Source organism: Rutilus rutilus, assembly GCF_951802725.1.
Source record: "Rutilus rutilus genome assembly, chromosome: 17".
NCBI classification, from domain to species: domain Eukaryota; kingdom Metazoa; phylum Chordata; class Actinopteri; order Cypriniformes; family Leuciscidae; genus Rutilus; species Rutilus rutilus.
This window is the reverse complement of record NC_140230.1, coordinates 15929201-15955652: the sequence shown is the minus strand read 5'-3', so window position 1 is coordinate 15955652 and position 26452 is coordinate 15929201. Positions and strand designations below refer to the sequence as shown.

General features: G+C 37.8%; 1 protein-coding gene across 3 annotated transcripts in view; it reads left to right on the top strand.

Moving 5' to 3' along the window:
- The window catches only part of col14a1a (collagen, type XIV, alpha 1a), a 125854-nt gene that overhangs the window by 4778 nt on the left and 94624 nt on the right, over nt 1-26452 (top strand). For 2 of the 3 annotated variants that reach the window (XM_084384879.1, XM_084384878.1), the window contains exons 3-5: nt 1446-1562; nt 9675-9818; nt 10090-10176. The exons of the other annotated variant lie outside the window; for it this stretch is intronic. In XM_084384879.1, coding sequence (XP_084241005.1) covers nt 1446-1562; nt 9675-9818; nt 10090-10176 — 348 coding nt within the window. The remainder of the gene's footprint in view (nt 1-1445; nt 1563-9674; nt 9819-10089; nt 10177-26452) is intronic. 3 annotated transcript variants of the gene reach the window in all.

Below are 26452 nucleotides of genomic sequence, written 5' to 3'. Positions count from 1 at the left end.
GGCTCATGAGCAGAGTTTTAGCATCTCAACATTGTTGGATTTACTTTCCGAATTGTATCCCGCATACATTTTTCATCTCTGTCATGGTGTGCAGTACTGAGCTGGCACAACACGCTTTCCCCATCTATATTCGTACTACCAGGGTGGTTACTTTATACGTAGATGATCCGTCGTGAAAATGTTCCAGATTCTCTAGATGGCTGGATGTACTGTATATCAGAACTCATTTCATCCCACTCACATGAATCACTAAGAATTATTACTGAAACATTCCATGACACTGACACCTTGGTGTCCCATGACTTTTTTTAAAGCACATATAGTACCATTTTTAGAATAACTATATTTATAAAAATTTACAAACAAATATTTTTCTTTCATTTATTGGAAATATAAGTTTATCAATAGCAAACATTTGGTCCCAAACCAGATGAGTGGCGGCTTCATTTAGGCTAAACTTTCAACCCAATTACTTGCAACCCGGTTTCCTGCTGGGTAGTTTCCACTTTAGAAAGATAGAAGCATTGAAATGTGTTTCTATACATGCTGATTGATGGAAATGAGTCGTAATCCCCCAAAGACACATATTTGGACTGATTGGTGTGGGTGTCCATGAGAAGATGCTCACCACACAGGAAACCCAGCAGTGTTCCGTTCCTCAGGTTGGTGCGCCAAGATCAGTTTTATGTCTCCTCTCTGTCTCCTAAATGCCCTGTTTCCAATATTATTGAACTCTGGGTTTCATTCTTAGATATTTTCGCCTTTTCTCTTAGTGCCAAGATGGTTTCTTCATATATAACTCGTGTAGCACCTCCGTTTCTTTCTCTGGGCAGAACTGTTGCATGTGAAGTATATAAGAACAGAGAAACATTGATTTATCAATGTTTCATTACCTTACATGTGGGATGTGGGATGTTTGGGTGTGGTGATTTCTCATAGGGCTAACACACAGTTCACAACTGATTATGGGTCAGAGCTGATTTTGATGCTGTATAAAAATGTTTAGGATTTAAATATTAAAGACGACCCCTAATCAGTTGTTTATGGCCATAGACACTCATAAACTGTAGTAATATGCTTAGCTGAACTGTTTAAGACTTGTCTTCCTCTTGAACCTAACTGGTATTTAGGATGCTATACGCTTCTGACCTTTTAAGTCACATTTTCTTTCAATAACCATCTTGTTATTTTTAATGAGTCAATAACTTTCCGTTCCTGATTTTATGTGTATTTTGTCAGATATACAATAAAATAATAATATAAAGTCACCTTACATTTCCACAGATTGATGTAAACTTAAAAATGGTCATTGCTAATGAGAATATGACTTGAAACATACCTTTAAATGCAACTAGAATTGAAACTCTCCTCTGAAAAAATATTTGAGTTTTTTTCTGTCATAATATGCACATTTTTAGTTTATAATTCAATTTTTTCCTTTGCAGTTTCAGCCCCACGAAGACTTCGATTTAAAGTTCTGAGTGAAGGCAAGCTACTTGTCTCATGGAAGGAACCAAAAGGAGAATATGATGGCTACAAATTTATATATAATAGTGAACCAGGTAAGAAGCAATGTTGTCAGTCAATATTAATGAATGTAGTGGTGCTTTATTGTATACAAAGGTTTGCTTTTAATGTGGATCTAAATCCAGTATTAACAAAATACAGTCTCTGTTTTAGTTCTTTTGAGCCACTCTCGTTTCTTTAAGTGCTTTCTTCACTTCCCTCTGTGAGCTTCAACAGATGTATTTGTTAACCTTGCCAGATCTGAAGGACTTTTTCTTTCTTCACATATTTGACAATAGTCCTTGTCTCAGGCTTTGATACAACCCCGGATAGCACATAAACAGCCAAGGTCACTCTTTTGCTTTATGTAGACCAGGTGCACTAGCCATCAGTTCTGCAAACTTGCCCCTTTGTTAAACTCTCACAACCCCCTTTTCTTGGGCAACAATGAACCATGTCTAAACTCGTTGTTTCTTAGAACACATTCCAGAACTCTGTGTATATTAGGCCTAATTCCATAGATATTCATCAGTCAGTTAGACATTCCCAACAGATGGGAAAAGCACTCTTTTCAATTATAGCAGCTCATTTGCTGCGTTTCTATGTGCAAAGTGGCATTAATGGGCATGGCAGTTCTTTCTATTGGACAGAATTGAGATGGAAGTGATGGAACAAGGCCGAATGAGGACAGGTGACAGTTTGCATTAGAGCGAGTCAATGCTGCTCTGTTGTGATTGAGATGAGGAATGTCTGGCTGCAGCATCTGGTCAAAATCTAGGAGGTCAGATGGAGGTTACTGTTAGATCCAGCTGCTTTTTACGGTATCTGATGTCCCACAACAACATTGGCAACTTGTAGCAGGGCTCCATACCAAATAAATAGCAAGGGTGCCTTTGGCTCCTAAAATGAGCTTGAGTTGAGAAATTGCAGAATGAATTCAAAATGAACATAACACCGAAGGTGATAAAGTAAGCTTTTGTTTTAAACCGTTAACTCTGGTGATGATCATAACATAGATGCACATAATGTAAAAAATGTTTGATACTTGATAGCTGCAGGAATGTTAGAGGAGGCTGACAGCAGGTCATAGTCTGCATGGCGCTGCGTGATTTGTTCCCGTGATTTACTATATTGGCAATTGTTGTGTTCTTGATAGGTGAGATTATATTGCATCATTAACTACCAAACCTTTGAACCTGCTGCAATGTTTTTTATGTTCAAAATCTTTTTTAGCAATATCATTTCACATATCACTTTCTCTTAAAAAGTGTCTGATTCACTGCAACTGAATATAAGTTATCTATACTTCTTCAACTTGATGCTGTCCTTCTAGGGGACTATTGTTTTTTTAATATTAAGTTATATTTATATAATGTTGTCTTGTAAGAATAATTCTGCTTGTTTGGGAAAATGTTGTGTGAATTATGCTTCCCAAAGAAAGTTAAAAATGTTAAACTATAATACCAATATTTAGATGTTTTTTTAAGAATACTATTATTAGTTTATTCTAGAAACCAATTAATGTATAACTTTTTTGAGAGTTTCATTTTTATTTACACGTTGCCATACAGTATTAACAACCAATCAGAAAATAGACCGATTTCACAAACTAAAAGTATAAATATCACACTCATTTTGAATCAGATAACCACAATTTGACTCACATTTCACCAAAGAATTCTGTGAACTTCGAGCAATTCGCTTACTAAGTCTGATTCAAACCGCTAACTAACAAGGCTGTTTCATGAATCTTTTTGATAGACTTATCAAAAGAACCGGTTCATAAGAATCATTTTATGCGAATTGGACATCTCGGCTCGTGCTGTGCTCATGCAGGAAACACTAGGGCTGTGTCTGAAATCGCCCCCTATACCCTTAAATAGGGCACAATTTGAGGGGAACACCAGTTGTGGTAGTGTCCGAAACCATAGTGGACGTTATTGAGTGCACTCATTCAGTCCCACAATGCACCGCAATAACGTGTGCCAAATGAATTCCCGCGTCTGACCAGAAGATGGCGCCTGCAGCTGAATCATCCATCCATCCATTTTCCAAATCGTTGGTCCAATGTGGCAACAGCATAATATCATACAGGTAGTTTCCATGAGTTCAAGATAAATCTTTTCATTTCTATTGGAGCTGTCAATTTTTGCTAAGTTTCAAATGATTAAATGTACCAGCAGCCATATCACCCTGTAGCCCAAGACTGGTTGCCCACTGAAGCTAAGCAGGGTTGAGCCTGGTCAGTACCTGGATGGGAGACCTCCTGGGAAAACTAGGTTGCTGCTGGAAGAGGTGTTAGTGAGGCCAGTAGGGGGTGCTCACCCTGTGGTCTGTGTGGGTCCTAATGCCCCAGTAGAGTGAGGACACTATACTGTAACAAGCACCATCCATGTTAAACCGAGGTCCTGACTCTCTGTGGTCATTAAAAAATCCCATGGCACTTCTCGTAAAAGAGTAGGGATGTAACCCCGATGTCCTGGCCAAATTCCCTCCATTTGGCCCTTGTCAATCATGGCCTCCTAATAATCCCCATCCATTGAATTGGCTGTATCACTCTCTCTCCTCTCCACCTATAGCTGGTGTGTGGTGAACGCACTGGCGCCGTTGTACTGTGGCTGCCGTCGCATCATCCAAGTGGATGCTGCACACTTGTGGTGGTTGAGGAGAGATCCCCTGATATGATTGTACAGCGCTTTGGGTGTACAGTAGTACATATGAAAGCGCTATATAAATGCCTTGTTTATTAATTCATTCATTATTAAACAGCAAGCACAAACTATGCAAAATTGGCAGCCCTTCGGTGCACTCAATGTCCGAATTCGCAGACTCGTTTTCATTCACTCCCTCAAGTGAACTATATTAGTGGGCTAATGTAGGGAATAGTGAATGAGGGTATATGGCAGGCACGGCGTCATGGGTGGGCCTGACGGGCCTAGGCCCACCCACTTTTCACCAGGCCCACCCAAAAAAAAAAAAAAAAAAAAAAAAAGACTTAATATATTCAAATTTTGTCAAGAATTATAAAAAATCGTCAATAAGCTCATAATTTGTACTAAAATAGTCTAAATGTTTAGTTTTAAAACCATTTTAAAAAGCTGGCTATGTCTATTTGGATGTTTCTGCACAAGTTCAGAAGACAGTGAGGTTCGGGTTTGTTCTGATCAGAGCTCGTGAGCGGAGAGCGCATTTCTGAATATTCCGCTCCGCTCACTCATTCCGTAGGGTCGCTCGCTCAACCCAGAATGGCCTGCTGGTTCGAAAATATGTGGAATAAGGACTGCCTCCGACTCATTTTTTTTTTTTTTTTTAGTCGACTAGTAGCCTAGTTGTTAATTTAAGTCATTCGTGGACAAATCGCCCCTTTATATTAATTTAATTACTTAGGCTATAGCCAACAGGATAATAAGCGTTATGACCGCACGCATAAAGCTTGCCACAAAGAAGCGGTTAAAGTAATGATTATGAATGTGTCTAAATTAGCAAGGAGACATTTAATTGTTTAGAAATAAACTGGTGTTTTCTGTGTCGCTGCAAAGATGAAGTTGACGATGCGGACTCGCCATAAACGCCAGAGAGAAATGCACATTTCATATGGATTTCATAATCAGAGAGTAGCCTATTTAATTTGGTTTGAATATTTTCGTTTAAAAGTAGACATTTCAAGCTTTCTGTAAAATATAGCCTATATTTCTCAAATCTGTGAGGCACAAGCTCGGCGCCCTCCAGTTCACATGCAATGCAAGTGATCGTGCCGGCGCCTTATTACATTGTCTGCTATATATTTGCTTCTTATTTATTAAATACGGGCAATTGATTGATAAAGCATTGATCAAAATTAAGATACAATTTATACAAAACGAAAATCTTTTAAAAAGAGTTTTCTATAAAACAAAACTTAATGAAGTCGTCAAAATCATGTTTTACCAAAAACAGCGCCGTTGCTAGGAGGGCGCCAGCGCCTCTGCCTTTCAGCGCCTCTGCCTCGCGAGTGGATGATAGCCCTGAAGACGCCTGGCAATGATATACCTTTAGTGGTAGTATACCTTTAGTTAAGTTATACCTTAAGAGTCGTAGCGCGATAAGAGACAATGTTATCGGAAAATGCAGCCCAGGTATGATGCGTATGATGCGTAATGGAGATTCCAAAGCGCTCTTCTTTGGTCAGAACCATGGAGAGCGATCGCGGATAGGTCTGTCCTATGCACCGAAACTTTTAACAATGCAACAAAATATTTAAAGAGCATCAAGCTATTAAAATCTATATTATGTATACGCACAGATAATATAACAGTAGCCTATATTAGTCAATATTTTTGCAGTGTATATATCCAAGCAGTGATTGGATAACGTTTTTTTATTTTTTTATTTAACGTTTTTAATTTAAGGCCCACCCACAATTGGTCTGGCCCATCCAAAACTAGAATCCTGGCGCCGTGCCTGGTATATGGGGCAATTTTGGACACAGCCTAGGTGTGTTTGACTCGAAGTGCCGCTGCGCAGATCGATCGATTAGAGAGCAGACAGCTCTTTATGCTTTCGAATCGCTCTCGCGGTACTTTGATGTCATACACTATTCGGATTGAGCAGCGCCATTTCAAGTCGAACATACCTACTGACACGTACTCTAGTTAGATATAAAAAAATGCATTCGGATGCACACAAAGATATGTTTTGGCCCAGGACATATACTGTACTTTCTCTTATAAATGTCCTAGCTTTAGAAGGTATACGTTTTTCCTGAGCACAAACAAAAACTGAATAAACAAAGCAACAAAACAACGTTTACGGTTCGGTTGCAGCTTTGGCCAATTTGAACAGAATATTTTATATTGGGAAGCACAAATTGATTTCTATCTGTTTTTAGAGGTAACTATAGACAGTTTTCCCCTCGAGAGTTCTTTGATCCACTCTCTTTAAAAATCAAAGCAGGAAGTGAGACGTTTGCTTGTGACAAAGTGATTCTGTCCTTTGGTCTCGTTTAAACAAATGAGAATTGGAGTTCTTTGATGTTGTCGTAAGAACCAGTGACAGTTTTCTGTCTGCAGCAATCTTCTTTTACTTTCCTATGAAGCGTGAAGTGCAAAGTCATCAGCAAACTGTGGCTCTCCAGTTCTGACACCCTTTGCTCTGAGTCTAACCCCAATCATGCTCCCGCTGCTGCTGAATAAGCAACTTTAGCTCCCCTTCTATTGATCTCTCGGTAAGCCACGAGGATTTTAATCAGGATCATTGGTCAGAGATCTGAATTGCAGGGGCAGGCTTCTTCATCACATTGAGGGACTGTGATACGAGTATGCTGTTCAGGCATGACTGATTAAAAGAAGCAATACATTTTGCCTGCACTTCTAGTTCATCACTATGTTTTTTGGACTATTTTAAATCATTCAGCCCCTTAAAGGGATACTCCATACTGTCCCAGATATATACGGCTTCATTCTGTGGAACGCAAATTGAGATTTTTAGAAAAATAACCCATCTCTGTGAATCCATATATTGCAATGGATGGAACCCTCAAAGTTGATGCTTCACCAGACATGCAGTCAGTGAGAGCTCTCATTGTCATGTTTTGTTTGAGCACATGGATTGTGGTTGTGTTCATTGGCCATGTGCTCTTGTTTTTTGCCATGTTTGTTTCTATGTGCCATGTGCTCTCCTGTCTATTGTCTTAACCCCGCTCATTATTGGATCATTTGCCTGCTCTCTCTCTTTACCCTCATTGTTTGCTGCCCTATTTATTCTCCTTGTGTTTGCAGTCCTGTGCCAGTTTGTCGTCGTATGTGCCCCTTATGTTCCATCCCTGCTGTATCAAGCCCTGTCTTGCATGCCAGCCTTGCCATTTTATCCCCCCCCCATGTTTTTGTTTGTTTTTTGTTTTATTTTTTATTAATAAAGCCCATCAACTCTGCACAATTGAGTCCTCATCTCATGCCTCAACCCCAACCCTGACACATGAAGCGAAACCATAGTTGTGTGAGGAAAAATATTAATATTTTAAACTTTTTAAACTATAAACCATCACTTCCAACTGTTTTACATACGTTCACTTGACATAAACATCAGCATGTTGTGAAGCGTGAAGTAAGCATGTTCTAAAGTTCAGTGTGGGGTGTAATGCATTACTAAGTAATGAATTACTGTAATTTAATTACTTTTCCCTTGAAATGTAAAGTAAGGGATTACTCTTAATTTTTTTCTGTAATATACTGTAATTACAGTTACTTCTGATGTAACTGCATTAATTACTCTATATAACAATTCTATATTAATAGTGGATTTAACCTAAACATTTTACGTCTAATCAATGTTAAAATGTATGTTCCTAATGTAACCTTCTCCCTTAAATACTTTGGTCAATTCAAGAATAATTTATGCAATTTGATATTATTTATTTGAAAGAATTAAAAGAGCAGTTATTCTTGTATTGTTCAAGGTTGATAGGGGATTAAGAAAGTAATTAGTATAGTAATAAGTTATCCAATACGTTTTAGATTGAATTAGTAGCTAGTAACTGATTACTTTTTAGAGTCAAGCATGAACTCATACCGCACGTACATGTATGACAGTTTGCCAGAAGCGATGGTTTAAAATATTAGTATTTTTCTCACACACATAAGGTTTCGCTTCAGAAAACATTGATTTATCAACTAGGATCGTATGGATTACCGCCGTTCATCAACTTTTTGTCCATGTTCAATTATGTTTCTATAAATTTCAGTTTGTGTTCATCTGAAGCAGGATAAGGGTGAGCAAATGATGAGAGAATTTTCAGTTTTTTAGTTGGAGTATTAGTGAAAGTTAGTGAAAGTTGTTTTTTTCTTTCTTTCCTAGTTCACAAAATTACCCAAAGCAAACATTTCTTTGAAGTCATAATCCCAGATTTATCACCAGGCAGGGATGTCATGAAGCGAGAAAGATGAGTTTGTGGCCAAGACCTTTTTAGAACAGACAATTTGTCACTGTCAATACTGCAAACAAACTTCATGAAGTTGTTTGCTGTGCAATGACCATAAAGCTACCACCCACATATTGTATTTGGGTGATAACTTGGCATAACAACTTTTCAGGCCAGTACTATTCCTCCTCTGGCTCGATTTGTGAAAGAGTAGAGCAAAGCTGTTTTGGACGGGTTGTTTATCAGGCTATTTTGGACATTATGTGCTTTTGCATCTGAAAACTTAGATCAGTTTGTTTTAGATGTCCGGGGTTGATATCATGGGATACTCAATTCATCAACAACTGTGAGTGTTTTTGAAATTGTTAATTGACCATCTATCCATGGACCAGTTTGCCAACCAGACCAGACTTTTCACCTAGCAAATACTCAGAACACACATTAATACAATACATTAAATAAAAAAATAAAAAAACATAAATAAATAGATTTTCCAATTGTCGAAGAAATATGTATTTAATGTACAAAAATGAATTTATAATATTAAATAATGAATTGACAAATTCAGCATTTAAATAGCATTTTCATAAGGCATTTAACAATTGCTTTCTGTTATTATTTTGCAGAGTATTTTTCTTTATCCATTTGTCAAGTTAAAAAAATGTAATTGGTCATGTAACATGTGGGAGCAACCAATGCACTTCCAACTAAATTGTATTTAAATTAATTATTTTTTTTATTACATTTCAAAAGTTGCATTCAAAATGAGGGCAACACTTTATTTGAGTGTCTTTGTTACACATGTTGCCTGCACATACTATAGTAATATCAGTATTTTATGCATAATTACAAGCAACTAACCCTAAAACAAACCCTACTCCTTACCCTAATCCTATAGTAATTACATGTAGTTAATTAATATTACTCAGTACTTCATTATATAATTACACTGTGACAAGGACACCTTAAAATAAAGAGTTATATATTATCTTCTTGTTATATTTTTATATAGTTTTTATATTTATACTTTTTTGGCAACTTTTAACAAAGTGATTTGTTAATTTATTATTTTATTTTGTTCCCTCCAGAGTATTAATTATTATTAATAGCATTATCATTACAAGCATTATTCCCCTCTGACATTGCATCTAAACAAACTGCTAGGCATTGACAGTCAGACAATAAAGAACTGGTTTCTGATAGAAACAGGCATGCAAGACAGTGCATACTAACCATCCTCTTTCTGATTTCTCTGATTTGTTTCTGATGACAGGTGGGGAAACAAGCGAGTTGCAAATTGCAAGGGGAGAGAATAAAGCAATAATAAAGGATTTTAATCCCAGGAAGGAGTATGCAGTCAAGGTTATAGCTGTGAGTGGAAACCTGCACAGCCGAGCACTTCAGGGAAAATACACTGGTATGAAATACCTTGTTTCTTTGAAGCAATCCCACTGAAACGAATGGCAAGTGAAAATAATGTGTTTGATTGTAGCCTCCTTTGTGTTTTAAGACAGAATAAAAAAAAGTGCCTTGACAATATCTGCTTCAGTTGTACATAGTGATACAGTCTATACAAAATATATAGGGCTACATGTTTACAATAAGTTGAAATTTTGTTATACAATATTTATATATCTATATGCATGACACAGTATTTTGGACTTTAATCCCTCATGTGTCTTCAACAGAAGACCAGAGCAGTGATGGAGACACCACTCAACCTCAAAGACTGAAAGAAGCTGGACCTGTGGAAGAGGGCAATGAGATCTCAGGAGGTAGAGCCAATGTTTAACCTCTCAAGATGGACATTTTACTGCTCAGATGTTGCTTTTTCACAGCTCAGGATCCTTAATGGAGTTCTCAGTGATTTTTCAAGTTTCAAGTTCGTTTCAGATGTTAAAAATCCTTTTTTCATACAGTAATAGACAATCTGTTCTAATGAGAAAATGTAACTATTTTATGAACTGCCGATTTCGAATGAAGATTGGGGTGTAAGCAGGTCGTATGAAAGCGCATGAATGAGGTCTCGCATACAGTATCTTATGAATTTGCCAATGCATAAAATTTATTTGAGAGCGTGTTTTTAAAATATTTAAATAGATAGCTCAGGTTAATTTCTCCCTAGTCTTGTGAGGATTTGTTGATATTGAAATCTCAGATTTTTGATGGCAAACTTTGGTATCTTGGGAAATCTGAACACAGTTTGTGACGTTGTTGAAAGCAAGATGTCTTTTTCTGCAAGATGCAATACATGAAAATCGAGACAGCTGAGATGTTAAAATGATCTCTCTTGTTCTTATCTCTTCTGGGTCTCACTTTTGTCTTCCTTTTTTATGTCACTTCTTTCTTTTATCTTTCACTTTTTAACATTATAAGCTATATGAATTTCTCCATACAATCCTCTGAGACTTATTTTTGCTGTTTCTCCAGTGAGAGCTGCCCTACTGTCAAGATATTTCAGCCACGACTCTGTCAATGAAGTATAAGAACCCAAACCGGCTGAAGTTGCAGAGGGCACCTCTCTGTAGGTCCCATCTTTGCCGGTTTTAATATCCCTGGCATACTTGACAAAAAGAGCATGTACAGGAAGTCAAAGTCATAGATGATGTTCCTGTCTGAATTTTTCCACTGGAGTCCCTCAAGGCCAGACTTTAGCCACAACTCAGTCAAATATCACAGCAATTTGTTACAATTCTGAGGGTATTATGTACACAAAAGTATCCATGCTGGATTTTTGACCAAAATGAAATGTTCCAATGAAACCGAGAAGAATGAATGCAAGGGAAAGGTTACTGAGCTCATGGTTGACTGTGCACGAAACGTGTCTCCAGCCCCTCTAAGCTAGCTTTTTGCTGGACTCAAAAGAGAGTTCAGCTTTGTTTAGCTGTGAACATTGATGTTCAGTGGGTGTAAAAACAGCCCAGGCTGATTGGAGGCTGAAATGTGCTCTTAAGTGAAGCATTTAACTTGGGTCCCTCTGTAGGACAGCAGCTTTTGTGCTACATGGTCTCGCATCTGAGTCTTTAATTTCGAGCCCCTCAGTGCGACTGCCAAATGGCAGAAGTTTGAAATTGGTATGGCTCACACAGACCTTAGCTGTCCCGTTTTCCTCTTCAGACTTCCGTCAGAGTGGGCAGGATTTGGCACATGGACTTCAAGTGGGTGGTTGAGCTCTGATTCTGTTCAGTTTTGTTAAGACTGACTGCGCTTTGATTATGACTGAGCACTAATTTGATTCTCTGCTTAAGATCTCATTAGCGCTGAATAACAATGAGATCATATTTCAAACTAAGAACTTGATGATGGGAAGCACACACATGGGGGTTATCGCTGGCACAAGGCATATCCAGACAGATAGATGAAGTCCTGCTATCCGCGTATGTGTGCGCGCTGGTAGGTGGGCTATCACAAAATCAGACTCTCCTTTGATGTGCCATCCCTGGGAATCAGTCCAAGCAGACAGAATGAAAGTAAATGGTTATCTGAGAATCCGGGTACACCGGTGTGAGCTGTGAAACGGCACTTTGAGCTCAACAAAAAGGTCAAATTTGTATATCTCTCTTCTCTCCCAATCCTTTTATTCTCAAATGAGCGTTTCCAGAAGCAAATTGAAAGGTGTCATAAACACAAAGCTGTTGCCTTTTAATTTCTCACCAAGCACATCTTTACGAGATGTCTGTAATTGTGATTCATGCTTAACATCTGTTGATATAAATGGGGAAAAGAAATAAATGGCAGCCAGCGGTGTAAACTCTGCAGTCAAATGAACAAACAAACGCTCAAATGGCAAGCGGTAATACTTATGTATATATGGCTAGCATACACTTACCAGCTTTTCAACAAATAAATAAAAATGAATAAATAAAACCAAAAACTTCAAAAAAATCTTACCAACCCCAAATGGTATGGTGTTTGTATTGATCCATCATGACATCAAATATTGGAAAAAACGTTGTAGAAGTAGCAGAAATTTTGATTTATCCCAGTGACTCAAATCTTTAGAATTTGTTCATTAAAAAGATTTGTTTGCTTGAGTTGTTCAATGATTCTTTCTGCAGGTTTCATTGCAAGTAGGTGGCTACAAGTGAGCATCTTATGCGCGTTATGAGTCATTGAATTCATTGACGACCAAAACAATGACTATGTACAACATAGACGGGCATTACGCAAAATGTCTTTTCAAGTGACGTAGAACCATAACGCAATGGGATTCGAATTACAGACGACTGGGGAGACAATGGCTGTATCCGCAATCGCCCCCTAAACCCTCAATCACTATTCCCTACGTTAGTCCACTAATACGGTTCACTTGAAGGAGTGAATGAAAACGAGGGAGCGAATTCGGACAGCCGTTGAGTGTACATTGGCTGTACACTCGTTATTGCGGTGCATTGTGGGATTGAATGAGTGGTTTTGGACACCACTACAAATTTTTGGCTGTCCCTTCAAATAAGGCCCTATTTGAGGGTATAGGGGGCTATTTCGGATTCAGCCAATAACTTTATCGTACACTTTCGACTTTACAACTTTGCAGACCGTTTACATTCACAAACAGCTGTATTACACACTGCATACAAGGGAATATTTGAAAACCATAATAGGGGCACTTTAAAGATTCATTGGAAAACACTAGAAACATGCAGCAGTTATGTTTATTTAATGAGAAAGGTGTTCACAATGCAACTTCCGCTGTCTGGGTGTGATAGTCTTTGTCTGGGCTTGCTGGAAAAGGTGGCTGGGGTCAGTGGTCACGTCTGTTTCAGACAAAGCTCCCTTCTCCCACCTCCCCGTTAATAGTGTGGGAGGAGAAGCCTGATAATTGTCTTTTCTGACCTTTTTTTTGTCAAAGGGCAGGGCACTGGACTAAGATGAGAGGGCTGTTGTTTAGGAATTCAGTACCTGTAGCCACTGTAATCTAGAGAGAGATGATATCACCCCTTGAGAGTACCCAAGGTGACTGTGCTTTGCTTCACCTCAGATTACCTTTTTTTCTAATGAAAATCGGCCTCACCTGATGGTATTTTTAATGTGAGATTTTTCGCAGAGGGAGGTGCTTTTAATAAAGGATCGTTGATGTAGAACATTATTCTTGGATGTGCTGTATAAGGTGCAGAGATGGCTGTCCTTTAAAGCGCTCCGCTACCCTGCATTAGGGTGTGCGACGCACTGGGAATGCTAATAATGTCTATTTTGGCTCCGGTCTCAGGTGGCAGGCTGCTGAGGTTAGCAGTGATAAGGGCGACTCTGTGGATCTTCCTCACAAGGAGGAAGGAGCTCCAGGACTTTCTCTGAAGGAGACTTTCGGAGTGTGACATCTTATCTGGCCCAGCGACCCAATGGTGGAGGGAGCTGATAGGCAGAGCGCGTGGCAACCGCTGCGGCGTCAAATCGCAGATAGACCACTTTTTGGTGTGTCAGCTGAACTATGTCTTAAAATGTTCTGCTCGGTGTTGTGCAATTCACATCTGTCTGGTAGTGCTTTCATGAATATTTTTATATGACTACAGCACATTCAAATGACAAATAAGTATATGCCATACCAAATTATTTAAATGTTAATCACGGATTTATGCATTCTTCAGGGAGGCTTTCAAACACGCACAACTTAATTTACACCAGTAGGATGTTTCTGGATCAATATCTGTTGTTGTTGCTATGATTAGCCTGCCCTATCTTAAACACAGGCAATGATCAGTTGTTAATCAGGCAATCAAAGAATATTGATCAAGGAATCTTTCAGGCATGGTCACAGTTATTTCAACAGTACTGGTAGTAGTGATGTAGTACTTGAGTCCGGTCTCGAGACCGATTGCTTTCTCGGACTCGACTCGGACTTGTTCCTTCAAAGACTCGGTCTTGACTCGGACTCAACCCTTCAAAGACTCGGTCTTGACTCGGACTCAACCCTTCAAAGACTCGGTCTTGACTCGGACTCGGCATAGGCGGTCTCGTCCCCATCACTAGTCCACTAGAATACATACCACTAGAAAATTTTTATTTGCTCTGCATGTCCTAACTATGATTAAAAAAGTCAGGGTGGGCTTAACATGTTGATGACAGAGCAGCACTGTTGAAGCAGTTTAGAAAAATAGGCAGAAGATGATGCATGTGGTAGGGATTTTTTTAATGATAGTAAAAGCATAGTCCATATTAAGACGTTAAGACTGCTCCTCTAAACAATTCCCAATCTAGCTTAGTCTGTAGGCCTAACTGTTGATTATTAACTGGGGTGATATTAAATCATGAATATGAAAACTGACATGTTTTTATGGTCTTGGTCTCGACTCCTAAAGACTCGGTCTCAACTCGGACTTGCTTCCTCAAAGACTCGGTCTTGACTCGGACTCGACTGAATTTGAAAACCAATGGACTCGGTCTCGACTCGGACTCGACCCTTCAAAGACTCGGTCTTGACTCGGACTCGGCATAGGCGGTCTCGTCCCCATCACTAACTGGTAGTACAGAAAAGCAACAACAACAACAAAAAATCACTTCAGAATTTAAAAATTTCATAAATCAATCAATAAGGGCCTGATGTCCCTTCAATGGTTTGTAATTACTTGTTTTTAATAAGTAATGTTATTGAGAACTTTCACTGGTTCCATTTAATTCCGGTTCTGATACCTCTTAATGGTCCACTTAATGATTGTTTTAAATTATTTTTATATTTAAAAAAAAAAAAAAAAAAAAAAAAATTGATAATATTTATGTTTTAATTATATGACATAATTATCATGAAAAAATATTAAATATCAATACTAAACAAACAATATTATCTTTATTCATTCATTTATTTTTTATAATATACCACTGACAAAACAGCCAATTTGTTCAGGTATCATTTAGAGCAGTGTTTCTCAACCAGTGGGTCGCGACCCAAAAGAAAGAAAAAAGAAGAAAATAGTTTTTTTATGTTGTGAGACCTTTATTTTAAAAGACGAACGTGAAAGCTGTTAATTCTTTTGTTAGACACGCCGTTAGTGCTGGGATGGTACTTGTGTGTGTGTATGTGTGTGTGTGTGATAAATGAGTGAATAAATGAGAACCATTGATTTAGACTACACTGGTCATGCTCTATTTTTTTTTTATTGACTAAAAATAACCTACTCAAAAATGGCAATTTGTTTAAGAATCTGTATGGTTTTGATTTACTAAAAGAACAGATTCAAAATAGTCATTAGTTTAGGAATCAGACTGCACTGATTGTATGGTGTGTTTTTGTTTAATTAAAAATAAACTACTCAAAAGTGTCATTAGATGGGTATTCATAGACTAGACTGAATCATGTATGTTTAAGAATCTGTATGGTTTTGATTCACTGAAATAATAGATTCAAAAGAGTCATTCGTTTGGAAATCAGACTACGCTGGTCATGCTGTATGGTTTTGAGTCACTAAAAGAATAGATGAAAAAGGGTCATTCGTTCGCGAATCTGACTTGATTTGATTTATGTTTCGCGCTGTATACATAGTACAAGATTATCAGACTATTTTACCAAGTCTTTAAAATTCCAGGCTGATCTCTTGTTCTGCAGCTGTTCCCTCTTATTCTTGTGCTGATCAAGTGAGCGTATGTGGAATCTTTTTTGTGATTAATTTGTAGTAGCACTGGTGTAATCACAACAGCCATATTGCAAGAGAGAGCGCCAATCTTTGCCGTGCCAGATGTGAAACCAAAGGCCATTACAGGTGCTTAGCATAACACAGCTGCCCGCCTGGCCTTTTGCCCACGCTAAGCAAACAAACTCTAGATGGGCCAGCTGTTTATTAAGGCCTGATTGAATTTTTCATTACAACTACAGTACTAGATCAAGAAGTCCACAAAAGACCTGTTATAGCCATTAGGCAGAATCAGCATGAGTAAGGGATACACCGCTGTTGAATTCATTTCAATAGTGCTGTTTCGGTCATGGCCGTCTAGGGACCAGGGGTTTGAATTAAACTAAAGCTGTTAAGAGATTTGTTTCCTCTCTCATCTGGTCCCTCGTCTGCGATAGAAATACTTTTCTTTGAGCTCGGAACATTAAAGACAGATCAATGTCCAGTCCCACGGCGAATTTTGCTTTCTATGACCCTTTGTTTGTTTATTACTCTGTTACCGTACACTCAAAAAAAAAAAAAAAAAACGTTATGCATTTGAATTGCGTATTACAATTTCCATACTTTTGGATTGTTACATTTTTAACATAAACTTAATGTGATGCACATTTGTCAGTCATTCATACATAAAATGGGTTGACACTGGTAAGATTTATGTAATAGTACTAATAAATATATATGTGTATAATATAGTATACATAAATCTTATATTTAGGCCTGAAAATATCTTTTTCAGTTACTATAGGTGTTCCAGCAGGATGTAGGGGTAAATTATAACCCCCATACATGAGACTATTGCAGTGGGACACCCTGGTTCATGCCTGATTTAATATCCCTTCCTGTAATTAAGAGAGAGGGCAGCTCAGGGCCAGCGAGGCTCTGATGTAATCATCAAGAGTTGGTATAATGCCTGGAGAGCCGTATATTTAATCTGTGTGTGTGTGTGTGTGTGCGAATGAGCTTTTGCCGGGGTCGCAGCTGCAAACTTTCAATGAACAAGAGTTGCCGTTTATAGTGGACATTTCACATTGTCCATGTTTCTCTGCTTCAAACACTCAGTGAGAATATGTAGAGCAGATCCGACGGCTGTAACATTGTGAACGGTACATGATTGTGTCATTCTGATGATGAGGTTACTGATGTGAGAATGTATTGCGTAGGACAGATCTTTTTTTCTTACTACTTACCAAATCTGTCACATATGACACTTGCAAAAAGCCTGTGGTAATGCTCTGCAAAAATATATACATTTTAATCAGTATTTTTGTCTTATTTTCCAGTTAAAGCACCTAAACATATTTGAACAATACCAATTTACTTAAGAACATTTCATAAGATATTACAAGATGTTTTTAGATAATATTTATTGAATTAAGTTTACTTTTACTACCCTGTTAGCTTATTTTGTTTATTTCATGCGACGGTATATATGCTGTGTAGTGTGTATATAAATACTGAAAAACAAGACGGTCTTTCTCTCTGTGTCCTCTGACCATCTCTGTCCTATTTTGTTTCCTCTTTTCTCTTAATGTTCTTTCATTTTGCTCATGTCAACTCTCACCTTGCATGTGACCTACAGGACGTCTGCTGCGCGCTAATACAAGTCTCTGCTCAGGTGTGTGATGGGTATTTACAACGCTTTTCTCTGGTGTGGTAATAAAACCTCTGCCCCAGTGCCTCCCACCGGGGGAATCAGTAATAATCCAGCAGGGCATAACTGTGAATATATGTGTGGAGCTTGTCCTCTGCACAAGCACCATTAAGCATCTGGGACTATGATGTGTTGGTCCCTCTCCATGAATTCATATGTCTTGGAGGAGAGTTTGGCAGCGATTCAGGGTCATTAAGATTTTAAATCTCGGATGAAATCTTCTTCAGGGAACGATACAACATTATAATGAAAAGACATTGTCTTGAAATCACTTTCTTAATCAGCATTTTTGTCTTCCAGTAAAAATATGTAACCTTTAAAATGTATTATATATATACAGTATATAATTTATATTTAAAATAAAATTGTAATATTTGATGAAAAGCTCAAAAATGTTACCTGAACAATAAACAACTGAAATAAACAACCCTCCATAAGTCATTAGGGACCCCCCATAAGAATTTATTTTTGGATTTTGGGGGGTCCCCGACAAATATATTTTAACATTAAAAATGATTGTGAAAATTATCGGTCTTTAGTGCCGTTTTATATTTATAACAGTAATTAATTTATTTCCTAGCCCGAGGCAGCAATCAGGGCAGCTATTAGCCGAGTGAGTTCCTATACAGCATCACAGATTGTTGTTGTGGTGCTCCCGCAGACACGCACTGTAGCTGAACGCGGCAAAACGAAACCTCACAAAGAGTGAAATCCTGAATGAAAATCCTGTAAGTGCTTTGATTATGTTTATATCTCCATAATTTCTTATAGTAAAATATTAGGAGTTCAAGTTCCTATATCAAAAGTTGCATTAACTAGATACCCAGTGTAATGATTAGAAGAGTACGTTTGTAAAGAAGGTGTATGAAGCCAAATGATCTGCCAGCTAACAGCAGACTATGGAAGCTTGTTTCCGCCACAGAGTGAAAAATAAAAAAGGTAATTGCGACTTTTTAATCTCACAATTCTGACCTTTTTTTTCTCACAATTGCGAGTTTACATCTCACAATTCTGACTTTTTATCTCAGATATAAAGTTGCAATTGTGTGTTATTAAGTCAAAATGGCGTGATATAAAGTCGCAATTGTGTGTTATTAAGTCAAAATTGCGTGATATAAAGTCGTAATTGCGTGTTATAAAGTCAGAATTATGAGATATAAACTCACAATTGCGAGAATTATACTTGAAATTCTGACTTTTTTTCTCAGAATCCTGCAATCCTGCAATATTTCACGCAATCCTGACTTTATATCTCGCAATTCTGACTTTATATCTCGCAATTCTGAGAAATAAAGTCAGAATTGCGAGATGTAAACTCGCAATTGTGAGATAAAAAGTCACAATTATCTTTTAAAATGTTTTATTCTGTTGCGGAAACAAGCTTCCATAGCAGACCTAGCAGCTAGACTAGTTATTCAAAGCTAGCATAACAACTACTTGTCCAGTCAGTGATTACGAAAGATAACCAGGACTTAATTCAAGTCTGTGAGTTGATTAAAGTGAATGTGATTTGAGCATGAATGAGTATATACATGAGAGCTAATATTATTTTTCTTAATTTAGAATCCTGCATCATGGAGAGAAAAAGAGGAAAAAGAACTTGTAACTTTGTTGCTCCAGAGTTAGAGGTTTACCTGTTAGATTATAGCCACTTAATTCTCCAGACACCAATACTGGGCCTAGCCCAAACCATGAAAAAACATCCCAAGACCATTATCCCACCTTCAACATTGGTCCATATAATTTTGCCTACAGTATAGTGTAGCAAGGTAGTCTTCAGAAGTTTTAATAATTTAATAATTTAATTTTAGGGGAACCCCTCCCCAAGAGTCCTAAGTCATTTCGAACCCTGAGTAAAATAATTAGTAATAAATAAAAGAAATACAAGTAAATTAAAGCTAAATAGAAAAAAAATGACAAAAGCTCAAATAATTACTAAAATTGAAATAAATTAAAATGAAACCTGAAATTGTACAAATAGAATTTAATTCAAAATATGAATAAATACTATAATAATATATAAATAATATAAAAAAAAAAAACACTGATTCTCTGAGACGTCCTAATATATTATACAATATTGCTTTGTGTGTAAATGTAATACTTTTTAAAGGATGTTTAAAGGATTTTTAGATATTCTATTGAAAAACAAGACAAAAAGAATTAAATTCCAATTAAGAAATTGATTTCTTTTTGTGGGATACTTTTTGTGGTCAGATTGAAGCTGATATGTTTATCTTTTCTAAGAGCACAAATTCTCATTATATTTTAATAGATGTAGTGCCTAAAATGGGGGCAACCCAACAACTTTCTGTTTAAAGCCGTGTTGGGCGGTTAATGGATGACTCAATAAGGAGTTCTCCTCAGACACCTCGCCCATATAAAGTGCCAGCGCTTGAGGCCTGAGGGAAGGCACAACTCGAGGGCAAACTGATATTTTCATAACATCTGTCAAACCTTTGAGAGGAAGCACACTCGGCTTCTAAAATGTATCGCCACGTTAATCTCCAGTGTTATCATTTATTTAGGTTCTGCCCTCCATCAGGATTTAGTAATGCCTCCGGTCATTTTTTCCAAGGACCGTTTTTTATGATGCACATGCATGGAGACCGAGATTTGGTGTTGTGTGGGCTGGTTTGACTGGCGGTTGATGAAACACAGAGCTGGATAATAGTGGCTCTTGTGGGATAGCGATTCTCTGTCCTGCCCTTCACCCGCACATGAGAAGAAGGTCAGAGATCGGACTGAACTGAAGCTGATGTAGGGGGGTTCTGAACATAAAAAGTAGTTCACTCATTACAGCAAAGGACACTAGGAGGGTGAGATGGGCTTTTCTCGCTCTTTCTTTCTCATCCACATTATTTCCCTCTCTGGCACTAATTCCCCGTGCTCACATTTCAAAGTCTCGGACTAAAATGGTAAATGCCAAAGTGCAACATCTCTCAAAGCTGTTGCCACTTTTAGACTGCACGCTGTCTGGCCTATAGCTTAATGAAAATGAGTACTAATTAACCCCTATGAGGATCGCCTATATAATGACATCTGGGGAAGTGCTAGTCAAATTGATAACTCGGATGACTGCAACATGATGATGTAATGGGATGCAAGTAATGGATGATGTACAATCAGACGGTCATTATCACAAAATGACCACCAACAGGTACATGAAGTGGATGAAACTTTTATATCCTGTCCACCTTATTCAAAGCTGCAGTCCGTAGTTTTTCCTCTTTGTCGCCATCTCTGTTCGAAATCTGCAATTGCAGTTATTCGCGGAATTATCAACTTTACGTGCGTTGTGCCTCGGCACGGCACAGCGCGGATGAATCCAATGTTTTGAGGAGAATGTGCGGCTGTCAGTCACCGCGCCGGTGTGGATACTGTCATTCGGAATCACAGATTCTACTTTTTGGAAGTATAAGAATTTTTACCAGAAAATGTAATCTGAACAAGTAACATCCACATTTGTTCTGACCAACTAAGGAAAAAAAAGCATTGCTGTAAATCGCGCTGATTAAATCTAACGATCGCTTATGTCTTACCTGTCCAGCAGAAAAAAAGCTGTCTCTGCATCCGTTTTGAACCGCTTCAAAACACGGAGTTCACGCCACCTTTCAAAAGCCCTTCCGATATTTATCCTTGTTTTCGCATGGCCCTGTAGCCACTCCGAAGTCTGAAGTCTTTTGCATTTTACAACGGGTGAATCTCCAGTTGTCACTGGTGATTGTCGTTTAAACCTTTCTGGATCCGCCATCAAATTGATAAGTTTAATTATATCAAGTGCTGTAAGAAAAGGCTATAAATCTCCACCTCCAACATCCTCACACGCAATATAGCCTACTAGCCAAGACTCCTTCATTATGTGTACAGATGTGACGTAATGACGCAAAGACATGCTTGAATTTCCCGCGGAAATCCACCAGTACCACTGGAATTAAAAACATTATTACAAGCTTACCGTTTTGAATCAAGCTAAGGAAAGTAGATAGTTTTGAACACTGGCTGGTTATTTACTTGCTCAAAAATTTATTTAGGATAATTTTTAACCCAAAAAAGTTACGGAATGCAGCTTTAAGGGCTACTTACCGAATAAATAAATAAATAAATACACAAGCAACATTGATTTGAAATTCTTTAATTATGTGAGAAGAAAGAAACCACTGAGTGATATCCACTCTATATTTTTCAAGTAAGAGTAGGCTTGGCCATTTGTAAATTGAATGTGTCTAGCTTCCAGTTATTTTTAGATGTACATGCTGCTTGATATTGCAAACTGGTATTTCTTACCCTATTATATTAATTTGGTGGCTTATTTATAAACATGCTGGTTTGTAGCTCAAACAGTTTTTCCATTTTCTGCACTTTGTTTTTCTTCTCGTTATTTCCATATAGCGGCTAATGAACCGGAAGTCTTGCACATTCACAGAAAATAGCTTACTTCTGTATTGAAAAATAAGGTGGATACGTAGGGCAAATAGCCTATTAGACGCTAGAAAAGTGTACAACACGGAGGCTCTGCGTCTTGCATTTCATCCGCTCTACAAATCTGTGATTAATTCAGCTGTCAGTGCTCTTATAAATCTGACTCTCTGCACGTTGCTGCAGTTATCAGAGGTGATTTCACTCTAAATCCTCCCCTTTCCAGTAGTCAAGAAACATCAAAGATCCTTGAATTAAGTTTTATCCATTCCTCACTAGTCATTGGCAGACCCAGTAGGTAACATAGAGTGGCAATATTTGGAGCACTGCCTCGCACACATCTTTCATCCGAAGATTCTGAACGCTCTTCATTCTAGTGAAATCAAATAAACTGCAACCAAAAACACTGACAAAAGTACTGATAAACACTTATTGAAAAACTTTATATATATATATACAGACCCTTTCCAAAAAAATAGAATTCCATTCAAAACGTTAAACTTCCATAGATTATATGACCCACAACTTAAACGATTTCAAGTATTTAGTTGTTTATTTGTACATAATTTGGGCTTCCAGCTCGTAAAACCCACGATTTCAAAAAAATTGAATATTACATGAAATCACACACAGTGTTATTTTGGCAGTGTGGGCAGGTGCAAATCCTGCTGGAAAATGAAGTCAGCATCTCCATAAAGCTTGTCTGCTGAAGGAAGCATGAAGTGCTCTGAAAATGTCCTGGTAGACGGCTGCGTTGAGTGGACAGCACAGTGGACCAACACCAGCCGATGACATGGCTCCCCAAACCAACACAGACTGTGGAAACTTCACACTGGACTTCAAGCATCTTGGATTGTGTGCCTCTCCATTCTTCCTCCAGACTCTGGGACCTTGGTTTCCAAATGAGATGCAAAATTTGCTCTCATCAGAAAAGATGACTTTGGTCCACTGTGCTTTATTAAATCCAGAGTCAACGCAGCCGTCTACCAGGACATTTTCAGAGCACTTCATGCTTCCTTCAGCAGACAAGCTTTATGGAGATGCTGACTTCATTTTCCAGCAGGATTTGCACCTGCCCACACTGCCAAAATAACCAAAACCTGGTTCAATGACCATGGTATCACTGTGTAATTACTGTGTGATTTCATGTAATATTCTAATTTTTTGAAATCCTGTTTTCGTGGGTTTTATGAACTGGAAGCCCAAATTATGTACAAATAAACAACTAAATACTTGAAATCGTTTAAGTTGTGGGTCCTGAATCTATAATCTATGGAAGTTTAACGTTTTGAATGGAATTATGGAAATAAATAAACTTTTCCATGATATTCTAATTTTTGGGAAAGGGTCTGTATATATATATATTTTTTTTTTTTAAGTTGTTTTTCGAATAAGATTCAAAATCGCAACTTCTTGCACTTAAAGGATAGTTCACAAAAAAAAAAAAAAAAAAAGAGAAAATTAAACTTCTGTCATTATTTACACAACCTTATTTCACTCCAAATCTGTATGTCCTTTTTTGTCATTGGAAAACAAAAAAACAAAAGAATATATTTTGAAAGTCAGCGGGGTCCAAACAACAACTAACTTTATTGTATGAACAAAACAAACAAACAAACAAAAACAAAAAAAAAACACAAAAACAACATCAAACAAAATAAAACACAACACAAACCTACACAAAAATAAAACCAAAACATTAAACGACATGCAAAAAAAAAAAAAAAAAAAAAAAAAACACCAACAAAACACCAAACAAATGTTTTTATGTATTTTTTTCCCCACTATAGAAAAAAAGTCATTCAGGTTTGGAAGCACATGAGGGTAAATAAATTATGACAGAATTCTCATGGGCACTAATATGCATTAATGGTAACACTTTAGCTTAAGGTACAATTCTCATAATAAACTAGCTGCTTATTATCATGCATTTTACTACGGTATTGGCTGTTTATTAGTACTTATAAAGCACATATTAATACCTTATTCTGCAGGACCATATTCTACATCCCTTAATCCTGCCCAATACCTAAACTTAACAACTACCTTACTAACCAATAATACAGTACAGTAAGTAGGAGTTTATTGAGGCAAAAGTCATAGTTAATAGTTAGTTGATAGTAAGAATTGGACCCTAATCTAAAGTGTGACCGCGTTAATTCAAAATATATGAACTGTTATTTATTAAATGTGTCATAATGTATTAATTCCTTAATAACATATAGTTCTAACTAATAGTGTAAATGAATGTGTTAATTGCCACAATTGATCAAAGCTATGTACTTTAACTTCCAGTTGTCTGCTTTAATTAATCATTAGCTAATTATTTGCAAATGTATCATTATGTTATGACTTTACTTGTTGAGTCACACGACTATTTACTAATTGTTGTATAATATGCCATTTTGGTTTTGACATCCACACTAAGGCGTAGATTTCCAGCCATCTACAACCGTGATTCCACTGTGCCAGATGAACTGCTGCATCCAGTATCTTGTTGTTCATGGCACAGGAATACGTCAAGTTAAACTTGAAGTCTAGGATTCAGAGGTAGAGCACTGAGAACATGCGGCCGGGGACTGTGTGTCTAGACCGGACAAAGACAATAGAACCCATTCTAATCAGTGATACTACACTGGATGCGGCGTGATTCTACACGACACAACAAATTAAATCCACTGCATGTGCAACAGCCCCACAGACCATTAGATGGGATCTCTTAAAACTCATCTTTGATCACCAAAATGACATATTTAGGGGCCGCTCACATATCGCGTCTTTTGCGCGCGCAAGTTCGTTATTTCAAATGTAGCCGCGCGGTATGCGCGCTCATAATGGAAGCGACGCGCTCGTTTTTTCCAAGCGCGTCCGCGCCGCATCGAGATAAAAACATCTCAACTTTTCAGAATGCCGCAAGCGCACCGCAGGTCACGTGACAAGAACCAACCAAGCGCAGCTGATAGTTGCTTAGCAACGACAGACGCCTCCGGAGCGCAACCACCCGAGCGCTTTGGAAAAAAGGAGAACGCGGCGCGCCTAGCGTTTTCGACGCGTTTTTATGCGCGATATGTGAGCGGCCCCTTAAACTGCTTTAAAAAAGCTTGAATGTGACTCTACACCCTTGCCTCATTTAGTATCCGCGGTTCTATGAATATGCAAATTAGCCCCGCCTCCACTCACTCACACCAGCTCAGAGATCCACTCGTTGACGATCACACGTTGTCGTGAGTGGTTACAAGGTAGTTTGTGACGTCAGAAACACCAGTGATTTCAAATCACATTTTTGAGACTGTCTTTGGTTCACTGCAGTTTTAAAGAGAAAAAACTCAACAATGGTGTTGACTTGTGAATTTGCACATGGTTTGTCTTAAAGTATATTTAAAACACCACATAGACATATAAACAACATTAAAAGCTTGATTTTCACCACATGGGGACTATATGTTATTAGGAATTAATACATGGTTTAATTAATAGCAATTCTTATATTATTTAATCATCATACAGTATATACTCTTTATTAGTTTCTGATTCAGTAAAAATGTATTAATGGTTTAGTTCCACATCAGCTCATAATCAGAACCCCCAAGACTGAAAACCTAGAATTGCCTCAGTGTAGCAGATTGTTGCCAGGTCAAATAAATAACCTAGCGGTCATTCTACAGCATTTTTGACTGCAGGATGACCAAGTATTTCAGAAAGCTGTGTAATAAAAAAATTGATTCCAAGATTCCAACACTTGTGGATTCTCTTGTAGGCTTTTGGACAGTTTGCATGCAGGGAGTTGAATCAGAGACAATTTATACCTTGCTAAGTTACTTGTGTTATGTGCAGTGTACAGTAGAGTCACTGTATGTTTTATAATACATGTAAATGGTGTATTTGATGGTATTTATTAAATAAATGGAACACTGATACAGTATGTTTGTATTATCGATTAGCCTTCTGGGCGTTATACCCAAGAGAGGCTTACTGCATGTATACATTTTCTCTGAAATACATTTCTAGAAGTTCAGAAAAGTTCTGCTGACCATCGATCTCAGCGTGTGATGCAACTGTCTTTCTTCTGCAAGCTTTGACAAGCCAAGACAGCCTTGCTTCGTAGCCACGATTACCCAAACCCTGTAGGTATCTGTTTTATATTTATTTGTGCTCATAACATCACTTCTCCTTGTGTGAGAGCCCTGTTAGCAGATGCTGTATATAGTGTGTAGCTGAAGGGCAGTTTGGAAATTAGCGGTGACATGTTCAAAGCGTCTAGAGGCCTTTTACGGTCTGTGCCTGTTCCCACGCAAACCCCAGACGGGGTGTAAAGCAATCCCTCCAGCCCAGACATAGCCCAAAGCCTGCGTTTTAGTAAAAATGCTGCTTGAAAATAATACA